A 26036-nucleotide genomic window follows, 5' to 3' on the forward strand; every position below is an offset into this window, starting at 1 on the left:
CATTACCACGTTATTCCTTTTTTTGAACTATTTATTTATTTTGTAATTTATAGTAATTTTTGCCTTTGCACTGTTGCAAAACAAAAATTTTCACGACATATAAGTCAATGATAATAAACCTGATTCTGATTCTGATCCAGATGGATCATTTGATAAATAAGTACATCGAGGTAGTACAAAAAGAAAAAAAAAGAATGCAGAATTTAATGTTACAGTAACAGAGAAAGTACAGTGCAGATAAAAAGGTGCAAGGGCCATGACAAGGTAGATTGAGAGATCGAGAGCTCATCTTTATCATATAAGATGTCTGTTCAAGAGCCTTATAACAGCAGGATAAAAGCTGTCCTTGAGCCTGATGGTATGTGTTCTCAAGCTTTTGTATCCTTTGCCTGATAGAAGAGGGGAGAAGAGGAAATGACCAGGTGGGAGGTGTCTATGATTATGTTGACTGCTTTCCTGAGGCAGTGGAAAGTATAGAAAGAGTCATTGAAGGGGAAACTGATTTGATAATTTGGTAAATTGGTTTATTATTGTCACATGTACCGAGTATAGTGAAAAACTTTGTTTTGCATTCCATCCATACAGATCATTTCATCACATCATTGCATTGAAGCAGTACAAGAGAAAGACAATAACAGAATGCAGACTAAAGTGTTACAGTTACAGAGAAAGTCCAGTGCAGGCAGACAATAAGGTGCAAGGCCATAACGAGGTAGATTGTGAGGTCAAGAGTCCATCTTATCATACTGGGGAACTGTTCAATAGTCTTATAACGGTGAGATAGAAGCTGCCCTTGAGCCTGGTTGTATGTGCTTTCAGGCTTTTGTATCTTCTGCCCGATGGGAGGGGGGGAGGAGAGAGAATGACCCGGCAAGGTGGGCTCTTTGATTATGCTGACTGCTTTACCGAGGCAGTGAGAAGTGTAGACAGAATCCATGGGGGGGAAGCTGTTTTCCATCATGTGCTGACCTGTGTCCACAACTCTCTGCAGTTTCTTGCAGTCTCAGGCAGAGGCTCAAAAGCCTCAATGGCCTACTTCTGCTCCTAATTTCTGTATTTTTGTCAACCACATGGCTTATTTTTGTATCATCTGCAATGTTCTTCATTATGCCCTGTATCTTTGAGTCTACATTGTGAATATATTTTATTGATCCTAATGGGAACCAACAGGTAGTAGCCTTCCAGTCACTAAAGCACCTATCAATCATTACCTTGCCATGTAGAATCTTGTTAATAACATTGCTAAGAGACAGTGAGAAAAACATATTGGCATGTAAGATCAAATAAAATTCACATATAATAAATATAAATAAAATATAATAAAATATAATATAAATATAAGTAAAATCATTGCACATGTCTGCTGTCCTTGTCTTTTTCCACAAGAAAATTCTGTCAAGTTTGGCAGGCAACAAATCCACGCTATCTCTGATTGATCTGTGCTTTTCTAACTAAATTTATACTGACCCTTCAAATGGATTCCAATCAATTGTCCACCACTGAAAGTAAACAAGCAGGCCTTGTTTCCTTGTTAGCCAATGGTACAACACTTACTTATCTGTTTTCAAAGATGATGACACTCTTAATACCTACAGTTTTACTGTGTTTATTTCAGATAATACTTCATGTTCTTTCCCACTTCTGACAAAGGGTCTTGGATTTAAAATGTTAACAGTTTCCTTCCACAAAATCTGCTTGACCTCTGCAAGTTTCCAGCATTCTCTGTTTTTATTGCAGAATTCAAGCATCTGCAGTTTTTTTTTGATTTTCGGTGTTTCATTCTTGTTGCCTTAACTACAATATTGGCTGCATCCATCTATTTCGTGGAGATAGTTGCAAAATATTCATATCCACATCCTCGTACTGCACAGGTTGCTTTTTGATCCTAATAATCCCTAATATCTCCTTAGTTATCATTTTGCTCTTTATGTAGGTAAAATATCTTTGAATTTGCTTTGATTTTACATGCCAATATGTTTTTCTCATCATCTCTTCACCCCTGTAATATCTATTCCAGGCTTTCTGCTGTATTAAGTTCTCAGAGTCTGGTATTAGCTTCCATTTTTTGCCTTTTTGGGGACAAGCCAGTGTACAAACAAGAAATGTAATGGAAAACGGGTTAGGAGTTGTGGGTGTGCTATGTTAGTGTCTGAAGCGTGGCGACACTTGTGGGCTGCCCCCAGCACATTAACGCAAAAAGACACATTTCACTGTATGTCTCAATGTATGTGGGACTAATAAATAAATATCTAAAATATCTATCTAAAATCAGGTTTGTTATCACTGACATACTGTATGTTGTGAAATTTGTTGTTTTGCTGCAGCAGTAGTGCAAGACATAAAATTATTATGTTACAAAAACAAAAGGGGAGAGGGATGACCTTATACAGTTTTATCAAAATATGAAGGACATAGATAGGGTAGATTGTCACAGTCTTTTTCCCCACATAGGGAAATCTAAAACTAGAGGGCGTAAACTTAAAGTGAAGAGGGGAAAGATTTAAAGGGGATCTGAGCAAGGAGCACACATGGATTGGAGGGCATATGAAATAAGTTGCCAGAGGAAATGGTAGAGGCGGGTACACGTACAACGGTTAAAAGACATTCCGACAAGTACATGGATAGGAAAGGTTTAGATGGATATGGACCAAACGCAGGCTAATGGGATTAGTGCAGGTAAGCATCTTGGTCGGCATGGACAGTTGGCCGAAGGTCCTGTTTCAGTGCTGTATAATTCTATGAATCTAATGTCCCGCAGATCAGGCAGTGTCTGTGGTAATGTCACTGAACACAGATTGGATATGCAGAGCAACAAAAAAAAAGAAAATGCTGGAAACACGCAGCAGGTCTGTCAGTATGTGCGGAACGGGAAACAGTTAACGTTTCAGGGCCAGGACCCCTTTGGGGAAAGAGGGAAAACAAAGTCAGATCACTGCAGGCTGAGAGATGGGTGGATAGTTCGGAGCCAAACGGGGACCGATGGAGGTGGCCTGGAGCCAGGGGAGGCAGAGCCCAGTGAGGTTGGGACGAGAAGAGGGAGGAGCCTGGCAACGCCGCGCCGTGAAGAGGCGGGGCTTGGTGACATCAGGGCTGGGAAGGGGTGGTGCCTGGCAACGCCGCGCCGTGGAGGGGCGTGGCTTGGTGACATCAGGGCTGGGAAGGGGTGGTGCCTGGCAACGTCGCGCCGTGGAGGGGCGTGGCTTGGTGACATCAGGGCTGGGAAGGGGTGGTGCCTGGCAACGCCGCGCCGTGAAGGGGCGGGGCTTGGTGACGCCTGGCCGGGTCGGGCATGGCCCATAGGGTTGGGCCAGAGAGCACTGCTCCCCGCCTCGTGTGAAGACGGATGGGGAAGCGCGGAGTCCGGTGCTGTGGATGTCAGGGTTAAAGTCGGTGGGGGCGGATGCTCGGGCAGCCCAGCTGAAGATGGCGGAGGCGCAGGTGCCGGTGCTGTTCTGCTTCTCGACCTTTTGCCGGCCGTGCGCCGTGCCGGCCGGCTCGGGCCATGAGGTGCTCATCCAGAAGTTCCTGGCGCTGTACGGCGGCCTGATCGGCGTGCATCGAAAGTTCGTGATCCAGCAGTATTCGGCCGAGTGGGGCGAGTACATCGACCTGCCCAAAGGGTTTGCAGTCACCGAGAGGTGCAAGCTCCGGCTGGTGTCCCTGCAAGTGCCGGTCAGTACCGACGGGGTGGTGGTGCGTCCACTCTGTTGCATGGCCCCGGGTCCCGGAGCAGAGGTGTAACGACCGGCTGCGCATCGGGTCGGACCTCCAGGCTCATTGAATGCCATCCAAGTGCTGGATTAGTATTAGCACCACGGGAAATGGGCTTGGAGGGAGGCTTGTAAGTAACAAGTGTAGTGCCACTTGCATCAACTGGTTGTTTTCGTGTTGCAATCTCAGCCTTTGAGATGTGGCAAAGAGCATGGGTCTGTATACAAAGTGGCATATTTGTTACCGTCCACGTAGTCGCACTGATGCAGGTAAAGCTAGTCAAGAAAGGTTTTTCCTCTGCCTTATATTTTGATGCCCCTTCGTTCTCATTCGCATTGCATTTTAGTACTGAAAGTGACCTTGCCTTTTCTTTATAAAAAATGAATGGATATGCTGGTTGATTTTTATTTGGTTAAACAAAAGTCAGCATTCATCTACAGAGCTGATTCTAAATATGATTGGATGTGATTGTGATTGCCTTAAGTATACCACGCTGTGCATTGTCCGTACTTACATTGGCTCTCAATGATTAGTATCAGACTCGATGCTTTGGCCTCTCCTCAAAGGTATCAGAGTTTGCTGGAGCGATACACTGCAAGCATTCAAATTTCAAAAGAAGCACTTGATTTTCTATTCACTTACATAACGTGCAACAGGATTGCTAATATTAAGGGGATTTTTGATTACTGTGTCACCAGTTAAGAATGTAATATTTGCAAGAATAATTGACGTTTTCATTAGTTAATATTTTATGCGGAGGAATTGCTATTGTTATAACTGTAGAGTAAGCAGTGCTCCAATCAAAATATAATACATTTGTTAACATTTATTTTAGGCAACATCCATCCTTCTAGACTTTCAATGGATGGGAAAACTGCAGCTGCATGCCTAACAACCCGTCTCCATTTCACAGACTGTTCATGGTGCAGTGACAGATGTGAAAGATTCACACTTCCATTTGCCAATCCAGCTGATCTGGGTACAGATGCTCTAGAGTGATGAATCTAATTCATACAAACCTTTTAATTATTACACAAAGCTTGCTGTTTGCTTAATCACTCTTTTGAAAATAACCTGCATATGGAAATTAGAGTATATGGTTGTCTGATTACATCTTTCAGATGTGAATTGATTTCAAAATTTGGAATTATTTTTGAAATTTTACAAGTCCCGTGTTTTACTTATTCCCAAGGCTTGTAATATAGTGATGAGTAATTATTTGTATTAAGGTAACAGTACATATTGATCAGTAATTTAATGCTTTGTTCAAAATTCACAAAATAAATTCAAGGAAAAAATAGATTAGATTATTGACTTCATTAGTAATTTTTGTATCTGATGGTGAAATGCAGCAGTATGAATATTTCTAGTTGAGCTGTTATGCAGTTTAATTAGGATGTATTGCCATAGTGGATAAATCAATTTCTAATATGCTTTTTAATATTTCATAGACTATAACATCAATATTTAAATTTTAGCACTAACGTACTATAACTTTCACTGAGTTTTCCCAGTATTTTCAGTTAAATGTGTAGTATTGTTATGTTGCTAACATCAGTGATTTGGCGGGATAATTTCTATGTTCCATTCAGTTCATGTGATCATTTAATGTGCTGATTATAGAATAGTATAGCACAGGAACAGACCCTTCGGCCTGTGAAGTCTGTGCAGAACACAATGCCAAACTAAACTAAATCTCTTCTGCCTCTACATGATCCATATCCATCCATTCTGTGAATATTCATGTGCCTATCTAAAAGTCTCTTAAATGCTTCTATTATATCTGCTTCCACCATTACACCTGGCAGCCCATTCCAGGCACCTACCACTCTGTGTAAATACAAAAAAACTTGCACTGTACATCTACTTTGAACTTTCCTCCTCTCACATTAAATGCATGTCCTCTAATATTTGACATTTCTACCCTGGGAACAGATTCTGGCCATCTACCTATCTATGCCTCTCATAATTTTATAAACTTTTGTCAGGACTCCCCTCAGCCTCCGATGCTCCACAGAAAACTACTCAAGTTTGTCCAACCTCTCCTTGTAGCTCATATCCTCTAATCTAAGCAGCTTCCTGGTAAACCTCTTCTGCAACCCTTTCCAAAGCTTCCACATCCTTCCTATAATGGGGTGATAACAAGTGTAGCCTAACCAGTTTTTTTTATATAGCTGCAACATTACTTCCTACTCTTCTATTCAATGCCCTCAAGACAATTTATATTAAACAATGATAGAATGAGGATAAAGTTGCATCCATTTGGAAGAAAGTTCTCAAAAGCTTAATTGTCTTACTAAAGGGGAAATCTGCCACAGGTTTTCAATTGGTAGGTGAGCGTAAATGGAGAAGTAAGCAGAAAGGGCACGTACAGAAATGAATTTGAAAGTACAGAGCTGGATTTGCAGTCAGAAATGAAAGTATGAAAATAAATAGGAAGTTTGCTCCACTATTCATAAAGATCATGGCTGATCATCTGCCTTGATGCCATTTTTCTGCTCTATCCCTATATCCCTTGATTCCTTTAATATCCATTAATCTATTAATTTCAGTTTTGAATGCATGAAGAAATTTCTCGCCAGTGCAATGCTAAATGGCCTACCTCTTATTTTGACCCTTGTTCTAAACTCCCCAGCCAGGGGAAACATTCTCCCTATGTCTACTCTCTTGAGCTCTGTTTAAAAAATGTTGTACATTTCAATGAGATCATTTCTCATTCTTTTAAATCTAAAGAATAGAGGCCTGGAATACCCAGTTCTTTTCCTCGTGACATACCTGGCATCGTGGTGAATCAGTGCCACTCCCATGTTGCCTGAAAAAAGTGATCTCTGCAGTGTGAACTGCAACTTTTCTGACATCGCTTGCTGTTGGGTATAAATTCAGGAGGATCCCTTGCATCCAGGGGCTGTGTACATATCCAACTGGCTGGACAGCCAATCATACATGTGGAATATGAGGAAAGAGAGCATAATTTTAACTAACATTCTAAACATTTTTGAAGATCGGAATCTATAACTGCAATTAAGTGAAAACTGGGATATCACATTCTGTAAACAAGTGTAAAGTAATTTTATTATTTTGAAATATTTATCTTAAGAAATCATGATTTACATCATAAAATGAATTTAACAGCCAAAAGGTTTGCAAAGCAATAATCATGGCTTATTATCCTATTTAAAAATTCATTCACACCCCACTTTTTAAAAAAAAGCATAATATTTTGAAAACATTTTATGAGAGGAACTGTTTATTTAAATAACAGAAATTTAAAGCCCAGTCATTGATTTCTGGAGATTATTAGGCTGGCGAAGACTGGAAAAACAGCACAGCTGTTGAGAAGTGCTGAATCATTGACAGCAGCTTCAGGATTTCTGTGTTAAACAATGTATTTGGAAAATCCTGAAGTTGCTGTCAATTTTATGGTATAACAATGGCAAATTCTGACATTTTTGTTGTCAGCACAACTGAATAATTTCAGCCAATTGTACCCAAGCAAATTACATGAAACACAGATATTGTTATGCCACTGTTCTGCCTGATATCACACTGTTCAGTGTAACTAACATTTTGGCCAGCAGACCCATTTTGTACACTTTTTTCTTTTGGTGGATTCTTCAAATATAGTTGGGCATTGGTCCCTTTAAAAATTCCTGTTACATATGGGAAGACCTGCTGTAGTTCAGCAATTCAGTGTGAGATCTTTGTATGTGTTTGATTATCTTTTGGAGGTTGGTTTGTGCTTGCCCTCTCACCTGGTGTCGATTTCATTATCATAATAACCATATGGTATGATTGTACCAAATAAACATCTGCAGAGAATTGAAAGTTAACCTTGGTCTCTGCAAAGACTGAGTATTCATAATACAATGATCCCAGTAGAAGTGTAACCTGTACATAATGAATTTGCCTGAAGCACTTAAATTGATTACAGGCATAGGCAGTATATAATGAAGGCTTGTTTATAATTGAACGGTATTTGTAAACAATCACAGAAGACTTCTAGAAGATTCTTACTGATATTCCTTGCTTATTTGTAAACTTAAAATTTATTGTGGGTAATAGTCACCATGTTTTCAGGATTTTTTTCAACTAATACTTTAAATATTTTGGCAGTCATAAGATTTCATTTTCCTTTTGAAGAGGAAAATATTTAATTATCTTTCTAAATTGTTCGCAATACAAAAATATCTTTTGAATAAAGGCATGTGCTTTTGTATTCCTAATAATTTGATTACTTCCAGTTATATTTGTTCATTTCTTCCTTTTGCCTAGTTTTGCAGGGTCAGATGACTTGTGCTTCCAGCAGGTAAATCTTTGACTTTTATGTTTTTTTTCACCAATACAGAAGATGGTACCTTTTCTTTAGCGATCATTTTCTCACCATAAATTTTCCCATGTGAAAATTCCATCAACTATGGCACTTCTGTTCATAGAGTAATAAACAAATAATGTGAATGAATTCCCCACTGTATGGCACACCTTGCACCTGATGATAAGTTAAGCAACAATGAACTGGAATCCTCAGCTGCTTGTTTGTACATACATGTAATTATCAGCCACATTGTTTTCAAGCCTGGTGATTCTAATATATGATCAGTAGTTCGCTTAATTGTTTACTGGAATTGTATTCATGTACAAGTCATCTTTGCAAAATTATGAAATGCAATGAACACAAGTAGAAAGTACTTTTGATTTTCCTACAGAATGAAGACTAAGTGATCATTATGTTTGTTACTTTAAATAACATAAGAAGTGGATTAATAAAACAGTTAGAGACTATTCCAGACCATTCTCTCTGCATAGAATCAAATCACAAAGCAAACATGCTATAGTAAATAAGAAAGAAAAAAAATTATGTTAAATTGGATTCATGTCAAGAAAAATGTGGTATATAAAGCTCTTCCATGGTATTATATTGATGGTACAATGGGGAATGTCTTTGATGCTTAATGATTACTTCTATTGTTGATGTGCATTTTCGTATCACTGAAAAAGAACCTTGTAAGGTTTTTATTGCAACTCATCAAGAGAAGCAATGCATGTTCCAGAGAATTACACACCCTCATTTGAGGGCCTCATCATAAACAACTTAAAGATAGTGGATCAACAGCAAATAAAGCTCCTTGATCTTACTCATGATTACTCAGTGCCTTTTAATCCAAATCCCCATCATGTCCAACATAAAATTCAGAAGGAACTTCTTAACCAAAAGAGTGGTGAGAATGTGGCACTTACTAGCATTGAAGCAAATAGTATAGATTTTTTTAAAGGGACATTGAACAAGCATAGGGAGGGCAAGGGTTGGGGAGAGACGGTGTGGAATAGAGGATTAGACTGATGGATTCAGATGAGGAACAATGGTAGGAGGTTTAAGTAGTTCAGCATGGACTGATTGAATTGAATAGTCTGTCGTTGTCTTATATGCTATGTAAAAACAACCTGTAACTGTGCCCCAATAGGATATAAGACTGCCTGCACTAATCTCATAAAGTTGCCTTGCAGATGAAAGAGAGGGGAAGCTTTCATCCATTTGGAATGATTTGAACCACCTCCTCGTGTACCGGGGGAAGAAAATTGTGTGGCTCAATAATTTACCTTGCAAATGATGTTACAAGAGCATTTTGTTTAGTGAGTTTCCAAATTAGTTTTAAATGAGTACAACACTGGATCTTAGAACTGAATTTGATGCAATCAAAACTGTATTTATTTTTCAAATATCTATGAAGGGGAAGCTAGTACTGTCAAGTCTAAGCAAACCAGCAGTTCTACTTCATTAGGAGTTTGAGGAGATTTGGTATGTCACCAAAGACTCTTGCAAATTTCTATAGATGTATGGTGGAGAGCATTCTGACTGGTTGCATTGCAAATTTCTATAGATGTATGGTGGAGAGCATTCTGACTGGTTGCATCACCAACTGGTATAGAGGCTCCAATGTGCAGGATTGCAAGAGGCTGCAGAGGGTTGTAGACTTGGGCAGCTTCATCACAGGCACAACCTTCCCTGCCATCAAGAACGTCTTCGAGAGGCAGTGCCTCAAGAAGGTGGCATCCATCGTTAAGGATGGATGCTGCCTTCACCACCCGGGATATGCCCTCTTCACGTTACTACCAATGGGGAGGAGGTACAGGAGTCTGAAGACCCATACTCAATGTTGCAGGAACCGCTTCTTCCCCTCTGCTGTCAGATTTCTGAATGGTCCATGAACACTACCTCGTTATTCCTCTTTTAGCACTATTTATTTATTTTTGTAACTTATAGTAATTTTTATGTCATTATGTCTGTGGCCACAAAACAACAAATTTCATGACATATGTCAGTGATAATAAACTTGATTCTGATTATAGTTATTAGCTGTGGAAATTTTTTGAAGAGACTGAGGATGCTTCTGAAGATCTGAGAAGCTTTAGACTTCTGGAATATCATCTCCTTGAAGTCTTGTATTGTGCTCGATAGTGCTCCCACAAAGTATCCTGGGCATTTTCCACATTAAAGGTGCAAGAGTATAAGTTGTTGCTATTATGAAATTGACTGGGCATACATTGCCCAATATATTTAGTTTGCGCATATACCATTTTCTCCTGAATCATTCAGTGCCCAGGAGCTGAGTGTGAAAACTGTTCATTAGAAGCCAATTGTGATATTTTGAATGGAGCTTTTCCCTGTCTGCTGCCTTGCAAGCCCAAGTATTTATTATCTTAAGTACAGAAAGAAATGGAATAACAATAGTGACATAATTCCTTTTGTCTGTGTTTTACCAGATGACTTCACTGGGAAACCTTGTAGCCTCGAGTACTGTGTTTTTCTGTTGTGACATGCAGGAAAGGTTCAGGCCTGCAATCAAGTATTTTGGAGATATCATAAGTGTGGGGCAAAGGCTGGTGAGTTTACTTATGTCTATCATTGTTCATTCTGAAGTTAGATCTGGCCCTCTGCGTTACAATATAATGGCAAAAATTGAATTATACGCTAGGTCCCAGTCAGCCATCAAATATGTGCTTCTTGGTCTACATTTGCTCCCATTCCTTCATTTAAAACATTTTATACTTGTATTGCCCTTCCTGTGACCATGCCCCTCCCTCTGTCTGTGATCTCTTCCAGCACTGTAACCATCTGAGATATGCACACCCAATTTTGGCCCTGATTGATTCCTGATCAATCACACCATTAACCCATACCTTCAGCTAACAAGGTCCCAGCCCTTATTGCTTCCTTAAATCTCTATCTCTTCCCTTCTTTCAGATGGTTCTGAATACCTGAGATGTTTTTGGCTGTCTTTTCTGTTATCTCCATGAGCAGTTTTGTATTTTGCTTGATAGCACTCCCATGAGGTGGCTTGAGATGCAAGAAGACAAGTTGTTGCTGTTCTGAAATTTATTTGGCAATTCTGTGGCATTGCAATGGTATCTTTTTTTAAAAAAAAGTTATTGTGCATTTTCTGATGTTAATGACACTTTTTCATTGTGTCTTTCGTTCCTTTATAAATAGTTACGTAACCTTAAAAACAAAATTGTAAAATGCCTGCCTCCTTTTGCAATTCAGAGCAATCGTTATAGTTCTAAATGTAATTGATTTGCTTCAGAGTATGCAGGAATTATCTTTATGAATGTAGATCCTTTCTTTCTTTTTGTTGTTCAGATGTGTAATGAGTGGTTTTTATTTGGATCCTCTTATTCTGTGAAAGAAATATTAAGGTATGTGACCAAAATGACAGGTTCTGCACTCAGATTTTTAACCACTGTGCAGAGCATTTTCAAGTATGATACTGGGTTATTGTTTGACAGTTTTTTACTTTTGGATGAATATATCAGAAATAACATCGTGTTATTTTCTTGGCGAATATTGCCACATAAACAGGCATCACTGTCTCCTGATCTCTGATATCAACAGGAGTAGAAAAACAAAACTACTTGTTATTGAGTTGAACTGAATATTGGTTCAGAGATTATAGTTTATAGCTTATAAACTATAATTCTGATACAATGACGTAGATATATTCCAATTAGTTGGGTTTAGCTAACAGGGAAAATAAAAGGAACATTTGTCATTTCTGGATCTCTACTTGTATAGCATAATGTTTGATTTTCCAAGGTCTGTGGAAATGATGCCCCTGTGATGATATTGTATCACAAATGTGATTTTCATTGCTTTCTGATTAGTTATCCCTAAATATCCACAAAAAATCTTCCTCCATAGCTCTCCATGGCAAGGAGTTCCAAAGACTAACCAGTCTCAGAGAGGAGGTTCTTCCTCCTCTCAGTCTTAAGTGATTGCTCCTTTTTATTTTTTTTAAATATTCATTCAAGGGATGTGGGCTTCACCGGCTAAGCCAGCATTTAATTGCCTGTCCCAGCTTGCTCTGGCGAAGGTGGTGGTGAGCTGCCTTCTTGAAGCACTGCAGTTTCTAAGTTGTGAGTATACCCACAGTGCTATTAGGGAGAGAGTTTCAGGATTTTGACCTAGTGATGGTGAAGGAACGGCAATATATACCCAAGGCAGGATGGTGTGTAGATTGGAGGCAACTTCCAGTTGGTGGTGTTCCCATGCTTTTGCTCCTACTATACTTCAGTGGTGGAATGAGTGAATAGTTGTGGATATGGTGCCTATCAAGTGGGCTGCTCTGTCTTGTATGGTGCCAAGCTTCTTAAGTGTTGTTGAAGCTGCACTCCTCCAAGCAAGTGGAGAGTATTCCACCACACTCCAGACTTAAACCTTGTAGATGGCCAACAGGCTTTGGGGAGTTAGGAGGTGAGTTACTTGCTGCAGGATTCCTAGCCTCTGATCTGGTCTTGTAGCCACATTGTGTGCATGGCTACTCCAGTTCAGTTTTTGGTCAATGGTGACTTCCAGGATATTGATATTGGGGGATGATAGCTGGATTTTCTCTTTTTGGATATCGTCATTGACCACCACTTGTATGGCACAAATATTGTTTGCCACCTGTCAGCCCAGGCCTGGATATTTCAGTCCTTGCTGCATTTGACTGTGGTCTGCTTTATTATCTGACAAGTAGCAAACGGAGCAGAGCATTGTGCCATCCTCGGCGAATATCCCTAGTTCTGACCTTAGGATTGAAGGAAGGTCATTGGTAAGACTAGGCCCTCTGGTTCTGGACTCTCCCGTGAGAGGAAACCTCATCTCAGCAATTACCCTGTCTATCCCCCTGAGAGATGCATTTGTTTCAATAAGATGGCCTCTCATTTTAATGAACTTCAGTGAGTAGAGTCCCAGCCTGTTTAACCTTTCCACATAGATCCACAAGGATTATCTTAGTGAACTTTCTCTGAACTGCCTCCAATGAAATAATATCTTTCCTTAAAGAGGGAGACCAAAATTTTTCAGTGCTCTAGAACAACTACAGTACAGGTGCAGTAGGACTTACCTACTTTTTAAACTTCCACCACTTTGAAGTTAAAGCCAATATTTCATCAGCCTTCCCTATTACTTGCTGGACTTGTGTGCTCGCTTTTTGTGGACCCTTGAGTCCTTTTGTGCTGCAGCTTTCTGTAATCTTTTCCAACTAAATAATCCTCCCAAAATGAATAACTTCACATTTTCACACTAAACTTCATTTGCCAACTTTTTGCCCACTCACCTAATCTGTTTGTCTCTTTGTAAACTGTTTGCATCCTTCTCATCACTAGCCTTCCCATTTATTTTTTATGTCATCCTAAAATTTGGCTACTGTCCATTTGCTTCCTTTCTCCAAGTAATTAATATTTTTAACCCCTACATCCATTATCTTAGAGTCATGTCTTTTGGGATCCTAGATTGTACCCCTCCAGACAAAGAAGTTTACCAACGTAAGCTGCATTATTTTCCCTAATACCAATTCTATTGTGACTTGTATTTAATTCCTTCCTAGCCCTATTCTGTATTAATGAGATGTTTTGTAGTAACTTCTACCACAAAGTCAATGCAAAATATCTGTTTAACTCCTCTGCTGTATCCTTGTTTCCCATAGTTACTTCCCCAGTCTCATTCTTTTGGAGGGCAATGTTCACTTGGACTTATCCCTTTTATGTACTTAAATAAATTCTTATGTTTTTATATTTGTCACTAGTTTGTCATCATAGATTATTTTCTCTATTATCTTGATTTCCTCTGCTATATTCTGAATTTATCCCTGTCTTTGGGTCTCCTGCTAACTTTTGCCCCCTTATGATTTCTCTTTTAACTTACTTTCTTATCCATGTTTGGTTTGTCCCTCTCTTTGAATCTTTCCTTTTTCCTGGTATATGTTTTTGCTGAGCGAAGTGGATTGCCTCCTTAAATGTCTGCCACTGCTTGCCTACTGTCTTTCTTGCTAATCTGTTAGCCGAGTCCACAATAGCCAATTCTGTCCTTATTCCATTGTAATTCCTTTTATTAAGTTAAACACAGTTGTTTCTGACCCAAGTTTCTTCCTCTGGAACAGAATAAAAGTTCATCATATTATAAGCATGACATCCTGGGAGATCGTTTACTTCAAGGTTACTTACTAAATCTGTTCCATTATCAGATCCAAGATGGTCTGTTCTCTGTCTGCTCCATAATGCTTTGCTGTAGGAAACTAGTCTAAGTGCATTCTATGAATTTATGTTTGTAGCTGGCTACCTTTTCCAATTTGATTAACCTAATCTAAACAGATCAAAGTCTTTCATGTTTATTTTACTGCTCTTTTTTTACATGCTCCCATTATGAAGCTAAGTCATATTTATTTCCCCTTATCTGCTTTGGTTCAAAGGGGCTTGGTGATATTATCATCTTTTTACCAATTTTCAAAATGAGTTTTTCTTTGTGTGCCCTTTTTAATTGTGAAATGGTGAAAACCATTTCATAAAGATCTCCTGGCTTGGAAATCTGCCCAGTACTGATATAGTTATGTCCACATCCTCCTCGTGTCTTTTACAAACATGTCTTTATGTACACTGCAATTAAATCTTATTCAATTCCCACATCTTTCATTCTTCATCCCACTTAAACAGGAAAGGTCGGTTTATGAAGCTTTTTTATTAACTCCTGCTTCCTTCTGCATTGGTGTCAATTGTTGGCATTCACCCTCTTAAACCTGGTCCTGTGCTTTATTTAGGTGCTACCTCTGGTAGTATTGGATGTGGTGGTTGGCTTGTGTATATCTTTTAGTGTCCCTAAAGGTTGAGGCAGCTCCTTTCACTACCCATTGGCCCTAGCCATTTGGCTTGTCTTGATTTGTACAAGCTGCACAGCCTTTTACAATAGCAGCAATAATGTAGATTACCTCCCATATTTTATGTCACATGTCAAAGTATGAGAGCAAGGTGGCCTGTGGTCTGAATGTCTTGTCATCCTGAGAGACAGTGCTGTCATTGCTGGCCTTGATCTGGCTAAAAGTATGGCAGCATAGCTGACTGCACAGTGAAATCACAGCCAGCCATAAAATTGGCATTCAATCAACAATTCTCAAATTGATGGTATTTTCTATTTGTACCCTTATTTCTCAGCTCTTGTAGAAGTGGCCCAGTGACACAGCTGTTAGAACTACTAACTCTGGTTCAATCCTGACCTTCAGTGCTATGTATGTTGAGTTTGCATGTTCTCCATGTGACTGTGTGAGTTTCCCCTTTGGGTGTTCCTATTTCCCAAAGATGTGCTGGTTAGTAGGCTAATTAGCTGCTTATAAATTATCTATAGTCTAGATGGATGATAGGAGAATCAGGATGTTGATGGGCATGTGAGAGAGAATAGATTACAGGGAAGTAAGTAGGCTAATGAGATGGTTCTGAGAGCTGGCATAGATTTGGTGGTCTGAATGGCCTCCTATGTCATAATGGGAAGAAAGGATCTTGCAGCAATCAAAATGGGAAGACACCCACATCTTTAGTTTTGGAGGCATTTCATTATCCTATACCAGAGCCTGATAATAAGCTTGCATGCCAATAATTTCCTCAGGAGTTTGCTGCTGTAATCTTGGCAGAGGTTGACAAAAACTTTTGTAGTGATTGATATTTCTGCTGAGGTTACAGTGATGAAGTCTCAAGGGAATTTCCATTGGTGGTGTCATGCATCTGGAATGCTTGTTACTCCACAGATAGGTGATGATCAAATTGCCTTTTTCAGTTTACTTCTGTCTTTTAGATACGGCTGTTAGCCATGCATAAGAAGCAAGGAGTACAGGGACACATTAAGAGACCTTGCAGATAATTTAGCTAATCCCAGAGTTTAAAAAGAATGCAATGCTTCTGTTTCTCTGCTGAGTGTTTATCCAGTGCCCTCATGAATCTCATTAAACTGTCATTTCTTCCCTGCCTGGTCTTCTGTATGTATCCCTTTATAGAGTTTTAATGTTGTGTTAACTAACATATCAGAATTCAAATGATCTGTTTTCTTTCAATCATAACTAATTAAATGAGAAATTCCTAATTGCTGCTCTTGTGATATTAATTCATCTTTAAATCTACAATAATTGTCCTGTCATTTTTTTTGCTTCATTTTGTGATTTTTTTTTCTGTGGTGTTTCTCATAGTGCTGTGAGTATCCCTTTACATAAGATGATCATATTCTAATAATATAATGTGGGATATTTAGGGTTATAACAAAATGGTATTGAGAAAAATGTTACTGTATAACGGTGTGTACTTATGCAGTGTTATTTTGAATACATTACCAGCTCCAGGGTGCCTACATTTTGGGAATTCCTGTTATTGTTACTGAACAATATCCAAAAGGACTTGGGAGTACTGTAGCAGAAATTGATGTGACATCAGCCAAGCTGGTAGTACCTAAAACTAAATTTTCAATGGTTGTACCAGAGGTGGAAGCGGCTCTTAATGAAATCCCAGGCATTCAAAGTGTTGTGTTGTTTGGAGTAGAGGTATGTAGATATCTGGTGTTATATACATTTATTTTGCCCTTTATTTGCCATGTATTCTGTTTGTGAATTCTTATATGTATCTGTAATATATGTATATGATTGATATGTTTTTTTTCCTACTTATTGTTTCCTTTTTGAGATAAGCATCTTAATTCTGTTTGTGGTTTTATCTGGATAAAGTTCGAACCACATGGCCTATTGAATCTCAGGCTGTGGTTCTAAGAGAGACAGGCAGGTAACATTATCTGCAAGGCTCTTGCCAATGCTGGTTGGAGGTACAGTCCTCCCCAGGTTATGAGTGCCTGACTCATGGATAGCCTGTATATATGAACAAACGTTTGGGAGATTGGATGGATGATGATGGATCTTCTGGCTGCTGCAGGACTACAGGCATTTTCTACCAGCCGGGAACAGGGCAGTTACACGTGCCTTCTCAACCACAACCCCCTCCCCCTGTCCCACCCCAGGCTACATTGAAAGTACTGAGTCAGTGAGTCTACCTTTCCTCAAGATTCTCCCTCTTCTCCCCACAGATATCCATACCAGCCTTGTTCAGTACTCTTCAGAGAAACATAGAAACTTTATGATACTGTAGAAGGACGTTTGGCCAATTATATCTGTGACAATCAAAAAAATAAATAACTGTCTAGCCTAATTCTACCTTTCCAGTACTTGGTCATGATCCTTCCAAATTACAGTTCATCGATTATACATCTAAGTACTTAAGTATGATGAGGGGATCTCCCTCTGCCACTTGAATTTCTTTGTCTGGTCTGCTAGATGGAACTACGTTAAGCTTTATTAAAATTCATGTAGACCATAAAATACATTGCCCCCTGTCACCCTCCTTGTTATGTTTTCAAAATAAAATCCCATCAAGTTAATCGTATGAGATCCTTCTTTGAGCCCGTGCTGATCGTTCTGAATTAATCTGTCTTTCTACATAAAGGTTTATACTGTCCATCAGAATTGATTTCAATAATTTGCCCACCACTAACAAACTAATTGGCCTGAATTTACTTGCTTTATTTATTCCTTCCTTTTTAAACAGCTTGAATGCTTCCCCTGGTTCTATCAGAGGATTGGAAAATGATGGTCAGAACCTCTCCATTTTCATCATTTCTTTATTAGCTTGGGCTAAGTTTTATCTGAGCCTGGTGATTTATCCATTTTCAAAGACATTTTTACTCTTGCTACCCTCCTTGCTTCCTATGCTTATTTCATTTAATTGTTGCATTCTTTCTCCTTAAGAACAGCATTGGCATTTCCACCGCACCTGTCAAGACAGTCACGAGTATTAAGAACATTGCTTCCATACCTCCCCATATAGGTTTACTTTTCAGTTCTTAAAATCCCATTAGACTGAAGCTGTTTTCTTTGTCTTCTGCTGCCACACACTAACTGTGTACTTGCTAGTTTAATGTGTGAGCTTCTGTGGTTTCACTGATCAACTTGTATCTGTTTCAATGTAGGTTATTTGGGAATACCAAGAAGCATTTGCTTTTTGCAGATGTGCATTTACACAGTATTTACTGTAAAGACAGAGTGTGACTTTTCAATTAGCCAAGTAAAAAATCCTTCTAAACAATGCAATCAGTGACCACATTAATCACTGTTTTGCCTTGCATAACCCTGTGCCCTGATTTCCTCTCACATCCCTGTGTTATCAATAATTATGAGTTTTATTACAAAGATGAGCATGGCAAATTAAACATTATTCAAATCTATTTGTAAGGCAGAAACGTCAAAGGCAAAGCTTTCTGCAGGACAGGATTTCATAACGTGGTTTCTTTTGTTATCTGTATTTGTCCGTCTTGCTTGGTGAATATATCGGGGCAGGCATGGAAGTGTAGTGGTTAGCGTAACACTATTGCAGCGCCAGAGACCCAGGTTCAATTCTGGCTGCTGTTTGTAAGGAATTTGTATGTTCTCCCCATGTCTGCGTGGGTTTCCTCTGGATACTCTGGTTTCCTCCCACATTCCAAAGATGTACGGGTTAGGAAGTTGTGGGCATGCTATGCTGGTGCCGGAAACGTGGCGACACTTGCGGGCTGCCCCAGAACATTCTACGCAAAAGATGCATTTCACTTTGTGTTTCGATGTACATGCCACTAATAAAGACATCTTAAAAGTATGTTGTGGTTTTGTTTTTTGCCATTTCCTTGTCTTCCAGAGTACTGGACATTCAAGAGCAAAATTTAACTTGAGGCAGCTCCAGTTAGTGCTGCTTCCTCGCAGCTCCAGGTACCCAGGCTTGACCCTGACCTCGAGCACTATCTGGCAGAATTTGCACATTCTCTGTGGGGCCATGTGGGTCTCCTCTGGGTGCTTTTGAATTCCTCCCATATCTCAGTGTGCTGGTAGGTTAATTGACTACTCCAAACTGTCCCCCTAGTGTAGGTTAGATAGCAAAAGAATCAAAAGGGAAATGATGGGCATGTGTGCAAAAGCAGAAGTACAGGGAAATAAATGGGGGAATGGGAATAATTGGATTGCTACCCTGACATGGACCTAATGGGCTGAATGGCCTTTTCCTGTCTCATTATAAGTATAATTTAAGATCAGAACAGTAAAAGATAAAATATTGTTGGCATCTTATGGACTCAAAGCAAAGAATCAATGCATTTGCCATCACCATGATACTTGAATAACGATGCCCACTTCCAATCTCCTGTCGCAGTTCACTCGTCATTGAAGTAATCATCGGTGCCTTTGTAGCTCCAGACTTGGGCTATTTCTGTGCTTTCCCAGCAAGCCTTCCCATCTTCCACCCTAAGTTTTACCTAATCCAATTCTGTTTTGATGTCCAAGTGCAGCTTGCCCCAAATCCATTCTTCACTGACCTATGTTGGCTCCCTTTCTCCCAAAGTCTCAAATAAGATATCTTTATTAGTCACATGCACATCGAAACACACAGTGAAATGCATCTTTGCGTAGAATGTTCTGGGAGCAGCCCGCAATTCTCGCCACGCTTCCAGCGCCAACATAGCATGCCCATAACTCCTAACCTGTACGTCTTTGAAATGTGGGAGGAAACTGGAGGAAACCCAGGCAGACACGGGGAGAACATACAAATTCCTTACAGATAGTGGCCAGAGTTCAACCCGGGTCGCTGACGCTGTAATAGAGTTACACTAACTGTTATGCTACCATCACATTACCCCTATTTAAAGTCATTCAAGGACTTGCCAGACCCTATACTTATAACCCTCCTACAGGTTTGCCATCTGCTGAACTCATTGACCTTTTGTGCTACCATCTGTCTTGTCAAAGAGTGCTTTTACTATTTAGGCCTTGTGCTCTGGTATCCATTCCCCCCCTCTTTTAAGACACTTTTCAAAAAGCACCATTTCATCTGACTTATCACTTTATCCCAATGTTCATTGTAATTTAAAACAACTTTTTGAATTGGTTTGGGAAACTTTTCAATGTCAGGGCCTCTCTATAAATGCAGATTTTGGTGTGTACTGCAACTAATGCAGAAAATTAGAGGTAAAATGGCTGAACTAGACTTCGCAAGGGAGCAAGCCCTTCCCCATAACTGAGCCCAGCACAAGGAAAAATGGTGTTAACTGCCTGGAATTTAATAGTAAATGACTGGAGCTTTTACAAAAGGTGTTATGATCACGAAGATAGACCTACTTTTCTTCTCTGCATGCACTGAGCTAATCACAAATTCTGATACTGCTTACCTGTAGGATGAAATCTGGAGTTTATACCTTTGAAGTGAAACCATACTCTAATTCAGAATTGATCCATATTTCGTTCAACTAAAGATTGCAGCACCTAAAGATAACAACTCTACTGTTTTCATAATCACTAGGAACCAGATTGAAATAGTTAAATACATATATTTGAGGAGTCCTTCAAACTGTTCTGGATTTAATTTTTGTTTTTTCTTCAAACACAAATAGAAAACACTTTCCACTGATTAGTCCCAGCTAATCTGCACATTTTCTACAAATTTGACATGGGCGGCTGCTGCTTAACAAAGAATTAGTAACACGTTTTTATTTTTGGATAGACTCATATCTGCATACAACAAACTGCCCTGGATCTGATTGGAAGAGGCCTTGAAGTGCATATTGTAGCTGATGCAACTTCTTCAAGAAGTATGATGGACAGAATGTTTGCTTTAGAGGTAAGAGTTTAATTTGAAATTATGTTTTTTTAAAAAAAAGTTATTCTTTCCAGATTTTAACAGCAGTTGGTTCTGGTGAAAAACAGTGCATTCCCCTACCCTGTTGTAAAGATTCTTTGTCAGTATGAAGTGTTGATTAGATGGCATGAATGTAATGATAGCACTTGTATTTTAATAACATCCTAATCTCACGGCTCATTTGGGCAGACAGTCAGAAATTCTGCCCAGTGAAGCAACATACTTGCAGCCCAAAATAAAGTGACACTGTTAACTCTTCTGACAAGAACTTGTGCTGTAGATGGTACATGAAATTGGCTATTTAACAATGACCATTGGTTCTGCTGATAACCCTTAACACCTCCTTTATTCAGATATTAGGTTCCTTCAATCCTGCTGATTTTGTGGGAAGATATTCTGATTATTCTCAGCAACCTTGCCTGGTCAGATAGAATTCTTATGCATTATGGTTTAATGATCTTGCCAAATTGGGGGGATGTAACTTCTTCCTTCGATGAGGGTCTTCCTGCTCCTTTTCCTATTCGTTTTCTATTTGTATCCACCCAGGTGGCATGCTACTCAAACACTGTTATTCTGTTCAATATGTAAACTTGCTGGAATGGATGTCTGAAGCTTAATATACAAGGGATACATAACCATGGGGTGCTAGGTTGACAAGAAAGTTGCTTCCTATTGAATCCCAGGAAAATCAAGCTGGGAAGATTCTACAAAAGAATAAAATGAACTGTTGTAGCAAAGAACTGAGCATTGTTTCCTTCAGCTAGGACAGAAGAGCATGAGATGGTATAGCTTCTGAGTGTACATAGGCCTTTGCTCTCTACTGTCATTCCTCAACAAACCAAGGAATTCCTCCTAACGTGTTCTTGTATGCTATTTCTCACCTTCTATTGCAACCAAGGAAGCCACTGATCAATACTTCCTGGTGCACCACAAGCAAATGATTATGAGGAAACTGGACCCAGCAGGCCACCTACCTGGCCTAACTATGTGCAGTTTTGGTCACTACATTAAAGGAATGATGTGGTTGCAATAGTGATTCGCTAGAATATTGCCTGGGATGGAGCAATCGGGTCAGGGTGACCCAGTGGAGCAGCTAGTAAAGCTGCTGCCTTGCAGCACCAGTGACCTGGCTGAATCCTGATCTTCGGTGCTGTCTGTGTGGAGTTTGCATGTTCTCCCTGTGACCTCATGGCTTTTCTCCAAGTGCTCTGATTTCCCCACACATTCCAAAAATGTGCAGGTTGGTAAATTAATTGGCCACTGTAAGTTGCCCCTAGTGTGTAGAAAAGTGTGTAGAAAAATCCTTGGCAGCGGGGGGGGAGTTGGATTAGAGTAGGATTAGTCTAAAAATGGGTACTTGATGGTCTGTGGGTTCAGTGGGCCAAAAAGACAAGTCTCCATGCTTTTCCTCTCTACGAATCCTAGACTTGGTTAGGACCCTAGTTTCAGCTAGGAGGAGAGTCAGGGTGTGTTGAAAACTACTTTAGTTGATCAGTTGTTAGAAAACCACTGTCTTAATACCTAGCTATAACATCTTCTGTGCCTCTTTTAAGGACACCCAAAATCTTTTCCAGTCAATGAATTGCCTCTGAATTGTAGTCACTAATTATGTACAAAATGTGGCAGTCATTTAGCACATAGCAATATTTTTACAAAGAGCAAAAAGATAATTACCAATTCAACTGCTTTCAAAGTACTGAGTAAGGGTTACAGGTTGGCCAGGGTTAACTTCCCTGTACTTTGAATCAAGCTGAAGGATCTTCAGTGTCTAACCACAGCAGATGAGGACACAAGAGATTACAAATGCTGGAATCTGGAGCAACACAAAGCTGGAGGAACTCAGTGGGTCAGACAACACTTATGGAGGGAAATGGATGGATGATGTTTTGGGTCAAGACCTTTCATCTGCTTCATTTTCCTGAGTTCCTCCAATATCTTCTGTTTTGCTTGAGAGCAGATGAGGCCTCAGTTTAATGATATAACCAAACAGCAGAATATACAGTAGTAGAGTGCTCCCTCAGTAAGTTTTTGTACTCAAATTCAACGATAACTTTCTGACTTGGGATCCTACCAGCTAGACCATAACCAACATACACGTTCAAATGTGGTTTGATTCAGAGTTACCTTGGACTGCATTCCTAATTCCATCCTTAAACTCTGCTGGTTCATCTGTTTGGATGCTGAGGATGGCCTTGGAATGTCTTGGCTTGGAAGAAAGCAGCCATGATTTTAGTTTCTAAGCTATATCTAATGTTTGTTGCTGTAAGTGTTTGGCCTTGACTATTGAATTGCACAGGATAGATTATTTTGAGGCACTAAAGCTAGTAAGCTCCTACATGAAGGGAAGTCTTTTGGAAAGACATCCTGAAGAATGGTGGGGATATGTCAATCAATTCCCCAGTGTAAGTCATGATCTTCAGGAGAGGAGAAAATTGATTGTGGGGAAGGGAATCAAAACACAGCTAGATTTGTTTGCAGCATTGTTACCACGGAACTGCATTTGAAGTTTCATTTTACCTTTTATTTCTTTTCAAAGCGTCTAGCCCGGACAGGGATTATAGTTACTACCAGTGAAGCTATACTTCTGCAACTAATTGGTGATAAGGAAAATCCCCATTTCAAGGAAATTCAAAATCTCATCAAGGCAAGTGCACCAGAGTCTGGGCTTTTATCCAAGGTCTAAACAAAATAAAGCCATCAATAAAGCATCTAGCAAAGGATTCATCTGAAAAAAAAACTGGAGACGTATTTAATTTTGGCATACATCAGGCTTAAGTGCTTAAAATTGTTTGGGTAACAATATGATCTTTTTATAGTCACATCTTGCTGTCTATCTGTTATTATTGCAGGCTTTGAATATTATGGAATAGTATTTCATTCAGGTTAACAGTGCATATTTAAGCAGGTATGAATTAATTGTATAAAGCTAGAGTAAATTTGCATGATTTTTGATTAATTGTGCACTTTGTAAATGCAATTACATTTTGTTCTGTAGAGTCATTTTGTAAACTACTGCAATCAATTAAACTGCTTTAAAAATTTACGGTATGTTATATTGGGTATCTTCTTGTTTGATTGGAGGAGATCAGATGTAGTAAATGTCAACCTCGAGTCAAAGATGGTACAAATTGCAATTCAGTTATGTGAAGGAGACTGGGCTGCTAGAACACATTTAATCCACTGGCATTAAAATTATTTTACCTAAGGTGCTGAGTGGCGTGAAAAAATACTCTCCCACTTCTTTTATGCTTATGTAAATGTAATAATCCAGTCAAATTATAGACTCTGGTTTTCTGTGACCATAACACCAGACATCTCGTATTGTCTGTAATGTAATCATCTTTGCCCGTTATGTAATGGTATCCTTTAAACAGGCTGTTAGTATACTATTGTTAAAAAGTAGGTAGTATTTCCCAGTGCCCTTATTTGTTGCATTCACTGGTTGAAGGTAAGGAGTCATTCTGTCTACAGTACAGTTTCAGCATGACTAGTCTAATGTCTCTGATTTTTAACTTGGTGTCTTGGGTTTGTTGTGGAGGATTTCTAGCAATCGTCCCCCTTCTGGCTGGTCTTGTCATGTTTAAACTACTTTATCTGATGTGTAAGGTCTCTTATTTCCTTTTGGCTGCTCGTTTTCAATAAAGAAGATTTGCACAGCTGATTTGCAAAGCTGTATATCTGTGGGACAAAGATGGTGACTCTTAATGTAGCAGTTTACTTCCAAGGCTACTAAATGACTGACATGTAGGCCTAATGCAAGGTCCTGAAGCAGGCTTTCAACCCAAAACATCAACAATTGATTTCTTCCACCCACTCCCTCCCCCTCCCCCCCCCCTCACCCAGATGCTGCTTGACCCACTGAGTTCCTCCAGCAGATTGTTCTTTGCTCTTGATTCCAGCATCTGTAGGCCTAGTTGTTCGAAATTTGCATTCCTGATCAAGAAATCTTTAAAATATTTTGTTTATTTGGAGTTAATAGATGACCAAGTTTTTGCCACTTGTGTCTGCTTTCCAGGCACATCTACCTCTTTTTTCTAAAAGCATGTACCAAATGGGTCTACACCTGACTTATTAAGTTTGTACCTGTATGCTCCTGATGAAACATTGACCTGCTGTGATCAGATGCCCTGAGTGAAAAGCTGTAAAGGATCCTGAGGCTTTCCCAATGGGAAGAAAGATATGCAGATACATGTTGTTGATTTTCCCAGCATTGAGGCACTATTACAGCAGGAATGTTGACACTTGTTGAAAGCGTGCAATGAAAAGTTTTCAATGCAAAAGACTGAGATATGAAATGCATGGTTTAAAAGGACATAAATGCAAAATCAATTTAGTTGTTAAAAAGTAAGATACATATAGGTTAGGTAAAAGTTTAAGAGAAATGGAGGAAAGAATATGGAATCAGGATCAAAGAAAAGGATTTGTAGCGATTAGCCACATGGGGAGTACAACTTTGAGATGAATGGCATATTTTAATCAATTAGAATATATTAATAGTGCAATGTTTGATTTTTCCCTCTGGAGGGCAGTGCAGCATGTACATAACAGCTGCAACTGAGCAGAGTGGTAGAAAGGGCAGTCTACAATTTCAAACCAACAACAACCCTAACTAACTGTTCAGTATTGTGAGTCATTGCATTAACTGGGTAGTTATATTAACTTTCAACAATCTTGGGGAACTTGACTATTTATGTTGATTCATATTTTGGTGCTGCTAGGATACAGCACGTGAAGATCTGGGTGAACGTAAACTGCAGAAGGCACAAGGTGAGAAACTGGGCTGAAGAGACAAGCCTAACGGTAATAAAAAGATATAGTTGAGGATTTCAAACATAGATGTGCTACGGCACGAGTGGAGATGGACATTTTTAGAGGTGAAAATAAATTATCCTGTTGACGGGAGAAGCTCTGGGTGAGATTGGGCCCTATGCTCCCAGTTATCCGAGTCAGCTGAGAAGACAGATGGAATTGACTAGGGAATGGATTTGTGGCAGCTCTGGAGACAATGGTATCGACGTTCCCAGTAAATGAAAATCAAAAAACTGCAGATGTGGGAAATCTGAACAAAAGATAGGAAATGCTAGAAACACTGAGCAGGTCTGGCAGCATCTGTGAAAAGAGAAACAGTTAATGTTTAATGGAGACACGAGAAATGAAGTGTGTCAACCCGAAATATCAACTGTTTATTTCCCTCCATAGATGCTGCCTGACTTGCTGAGTTCCTCCAGCATTTTGTGTGTGTGCAGTTAATGATTTAGTTCCGAAACTCTTCATCAGAATTGGGAAAGAGAGGGAACAACATTAGTTTCCCTGCTACCTAAAGCTAATTTGTTTTC

At 39.4% G+C, this 26036-nt stretch overlaps 1 protein-coding gene across 3 annotated transcripts; it reads left to right on the forward strand.

The window, feature by feature from the left end:
• The first annotated feature begins 3267 nt into the window (after nt 1-3267).
• isoc1 (isochorismatase domain containing 1) lies at nt 3268-24379 on the forward strand. Of its 3 annotated transcripts, XM_052019863.1 has the most exons (6): nt 3595-3672; nt 7984-8017; nt 10471-10590; nt 16338-16541; nt 20566-20682; nt 23237-24379. In XM_052019863.1, exons 3-6 carry the CDS (start codon nt 10471-10473, stop codon nt 23381-23383), a joined length of 588 nt encoding a protein of 195 aa, XP_051875823.1. In that variant the 5' UTR covers nt 3595-3672; nt 7984-8017; the 3' UTR covers nt 23384-24379. The 3 variants fall into 3 exon arrangements, with proteins under 3 accessions (XP_051875821.1, XP_051875822.1, XP_051875823.1); XM_052019861.1 differs by lacking the exon at nt 7984-8017 and having other exon boundaries at nt 3268-3672; nt 23237-24367; XM_052019862.1 differs by lacking the exons at nt 7984-8017; nt 16338-16541 and having other exon boundaries at nt 3268-3672; nt 23237-24373.
• The last annotated feature ends 1657 nt before the right edge of the window (nt 24380-26036 follow it).

Source organism: Pristis pectinata, chromosome 7 (assembly GCF_009764475.1).
Source record: "Pristis pectinata isolate sPriPec2 chromosome 7, sPriPec2.1.pri, whole genome shotgun sequence".
Lineage (NCBI taxonomy): Eukaryota > Metazoa > Chordata > Chondrichthyes > Rhinopristiformes > Pristidae > Pristis > Pristis pectinata.

Excerpts from the sequence above, each read along its gene's own strand:
- isoc1 (XM_052019861.1), top strand. The coding sequence starts at position 3,373 with ATGTCAGGGTTAAAGTCGGTGGGGGCGGATGCTCGGGCAGCCCAGCTG. Across the intron at positions 10,591-16,337 it reads TAAGTGTGGGGCAAAGGCTG|CTCCAGGGTGCCTACATTTT; the intron begins GTGAGTTTACTT and ends ATACATTACCAG. Across the intron at positions 16,542-20,565 it reads TTGTGTTGTTTGGAGTAGAG|ACTCATATCTGCATACAACA; the intron begins GTATGTAGATAT and ends ATTTTTGGATAG.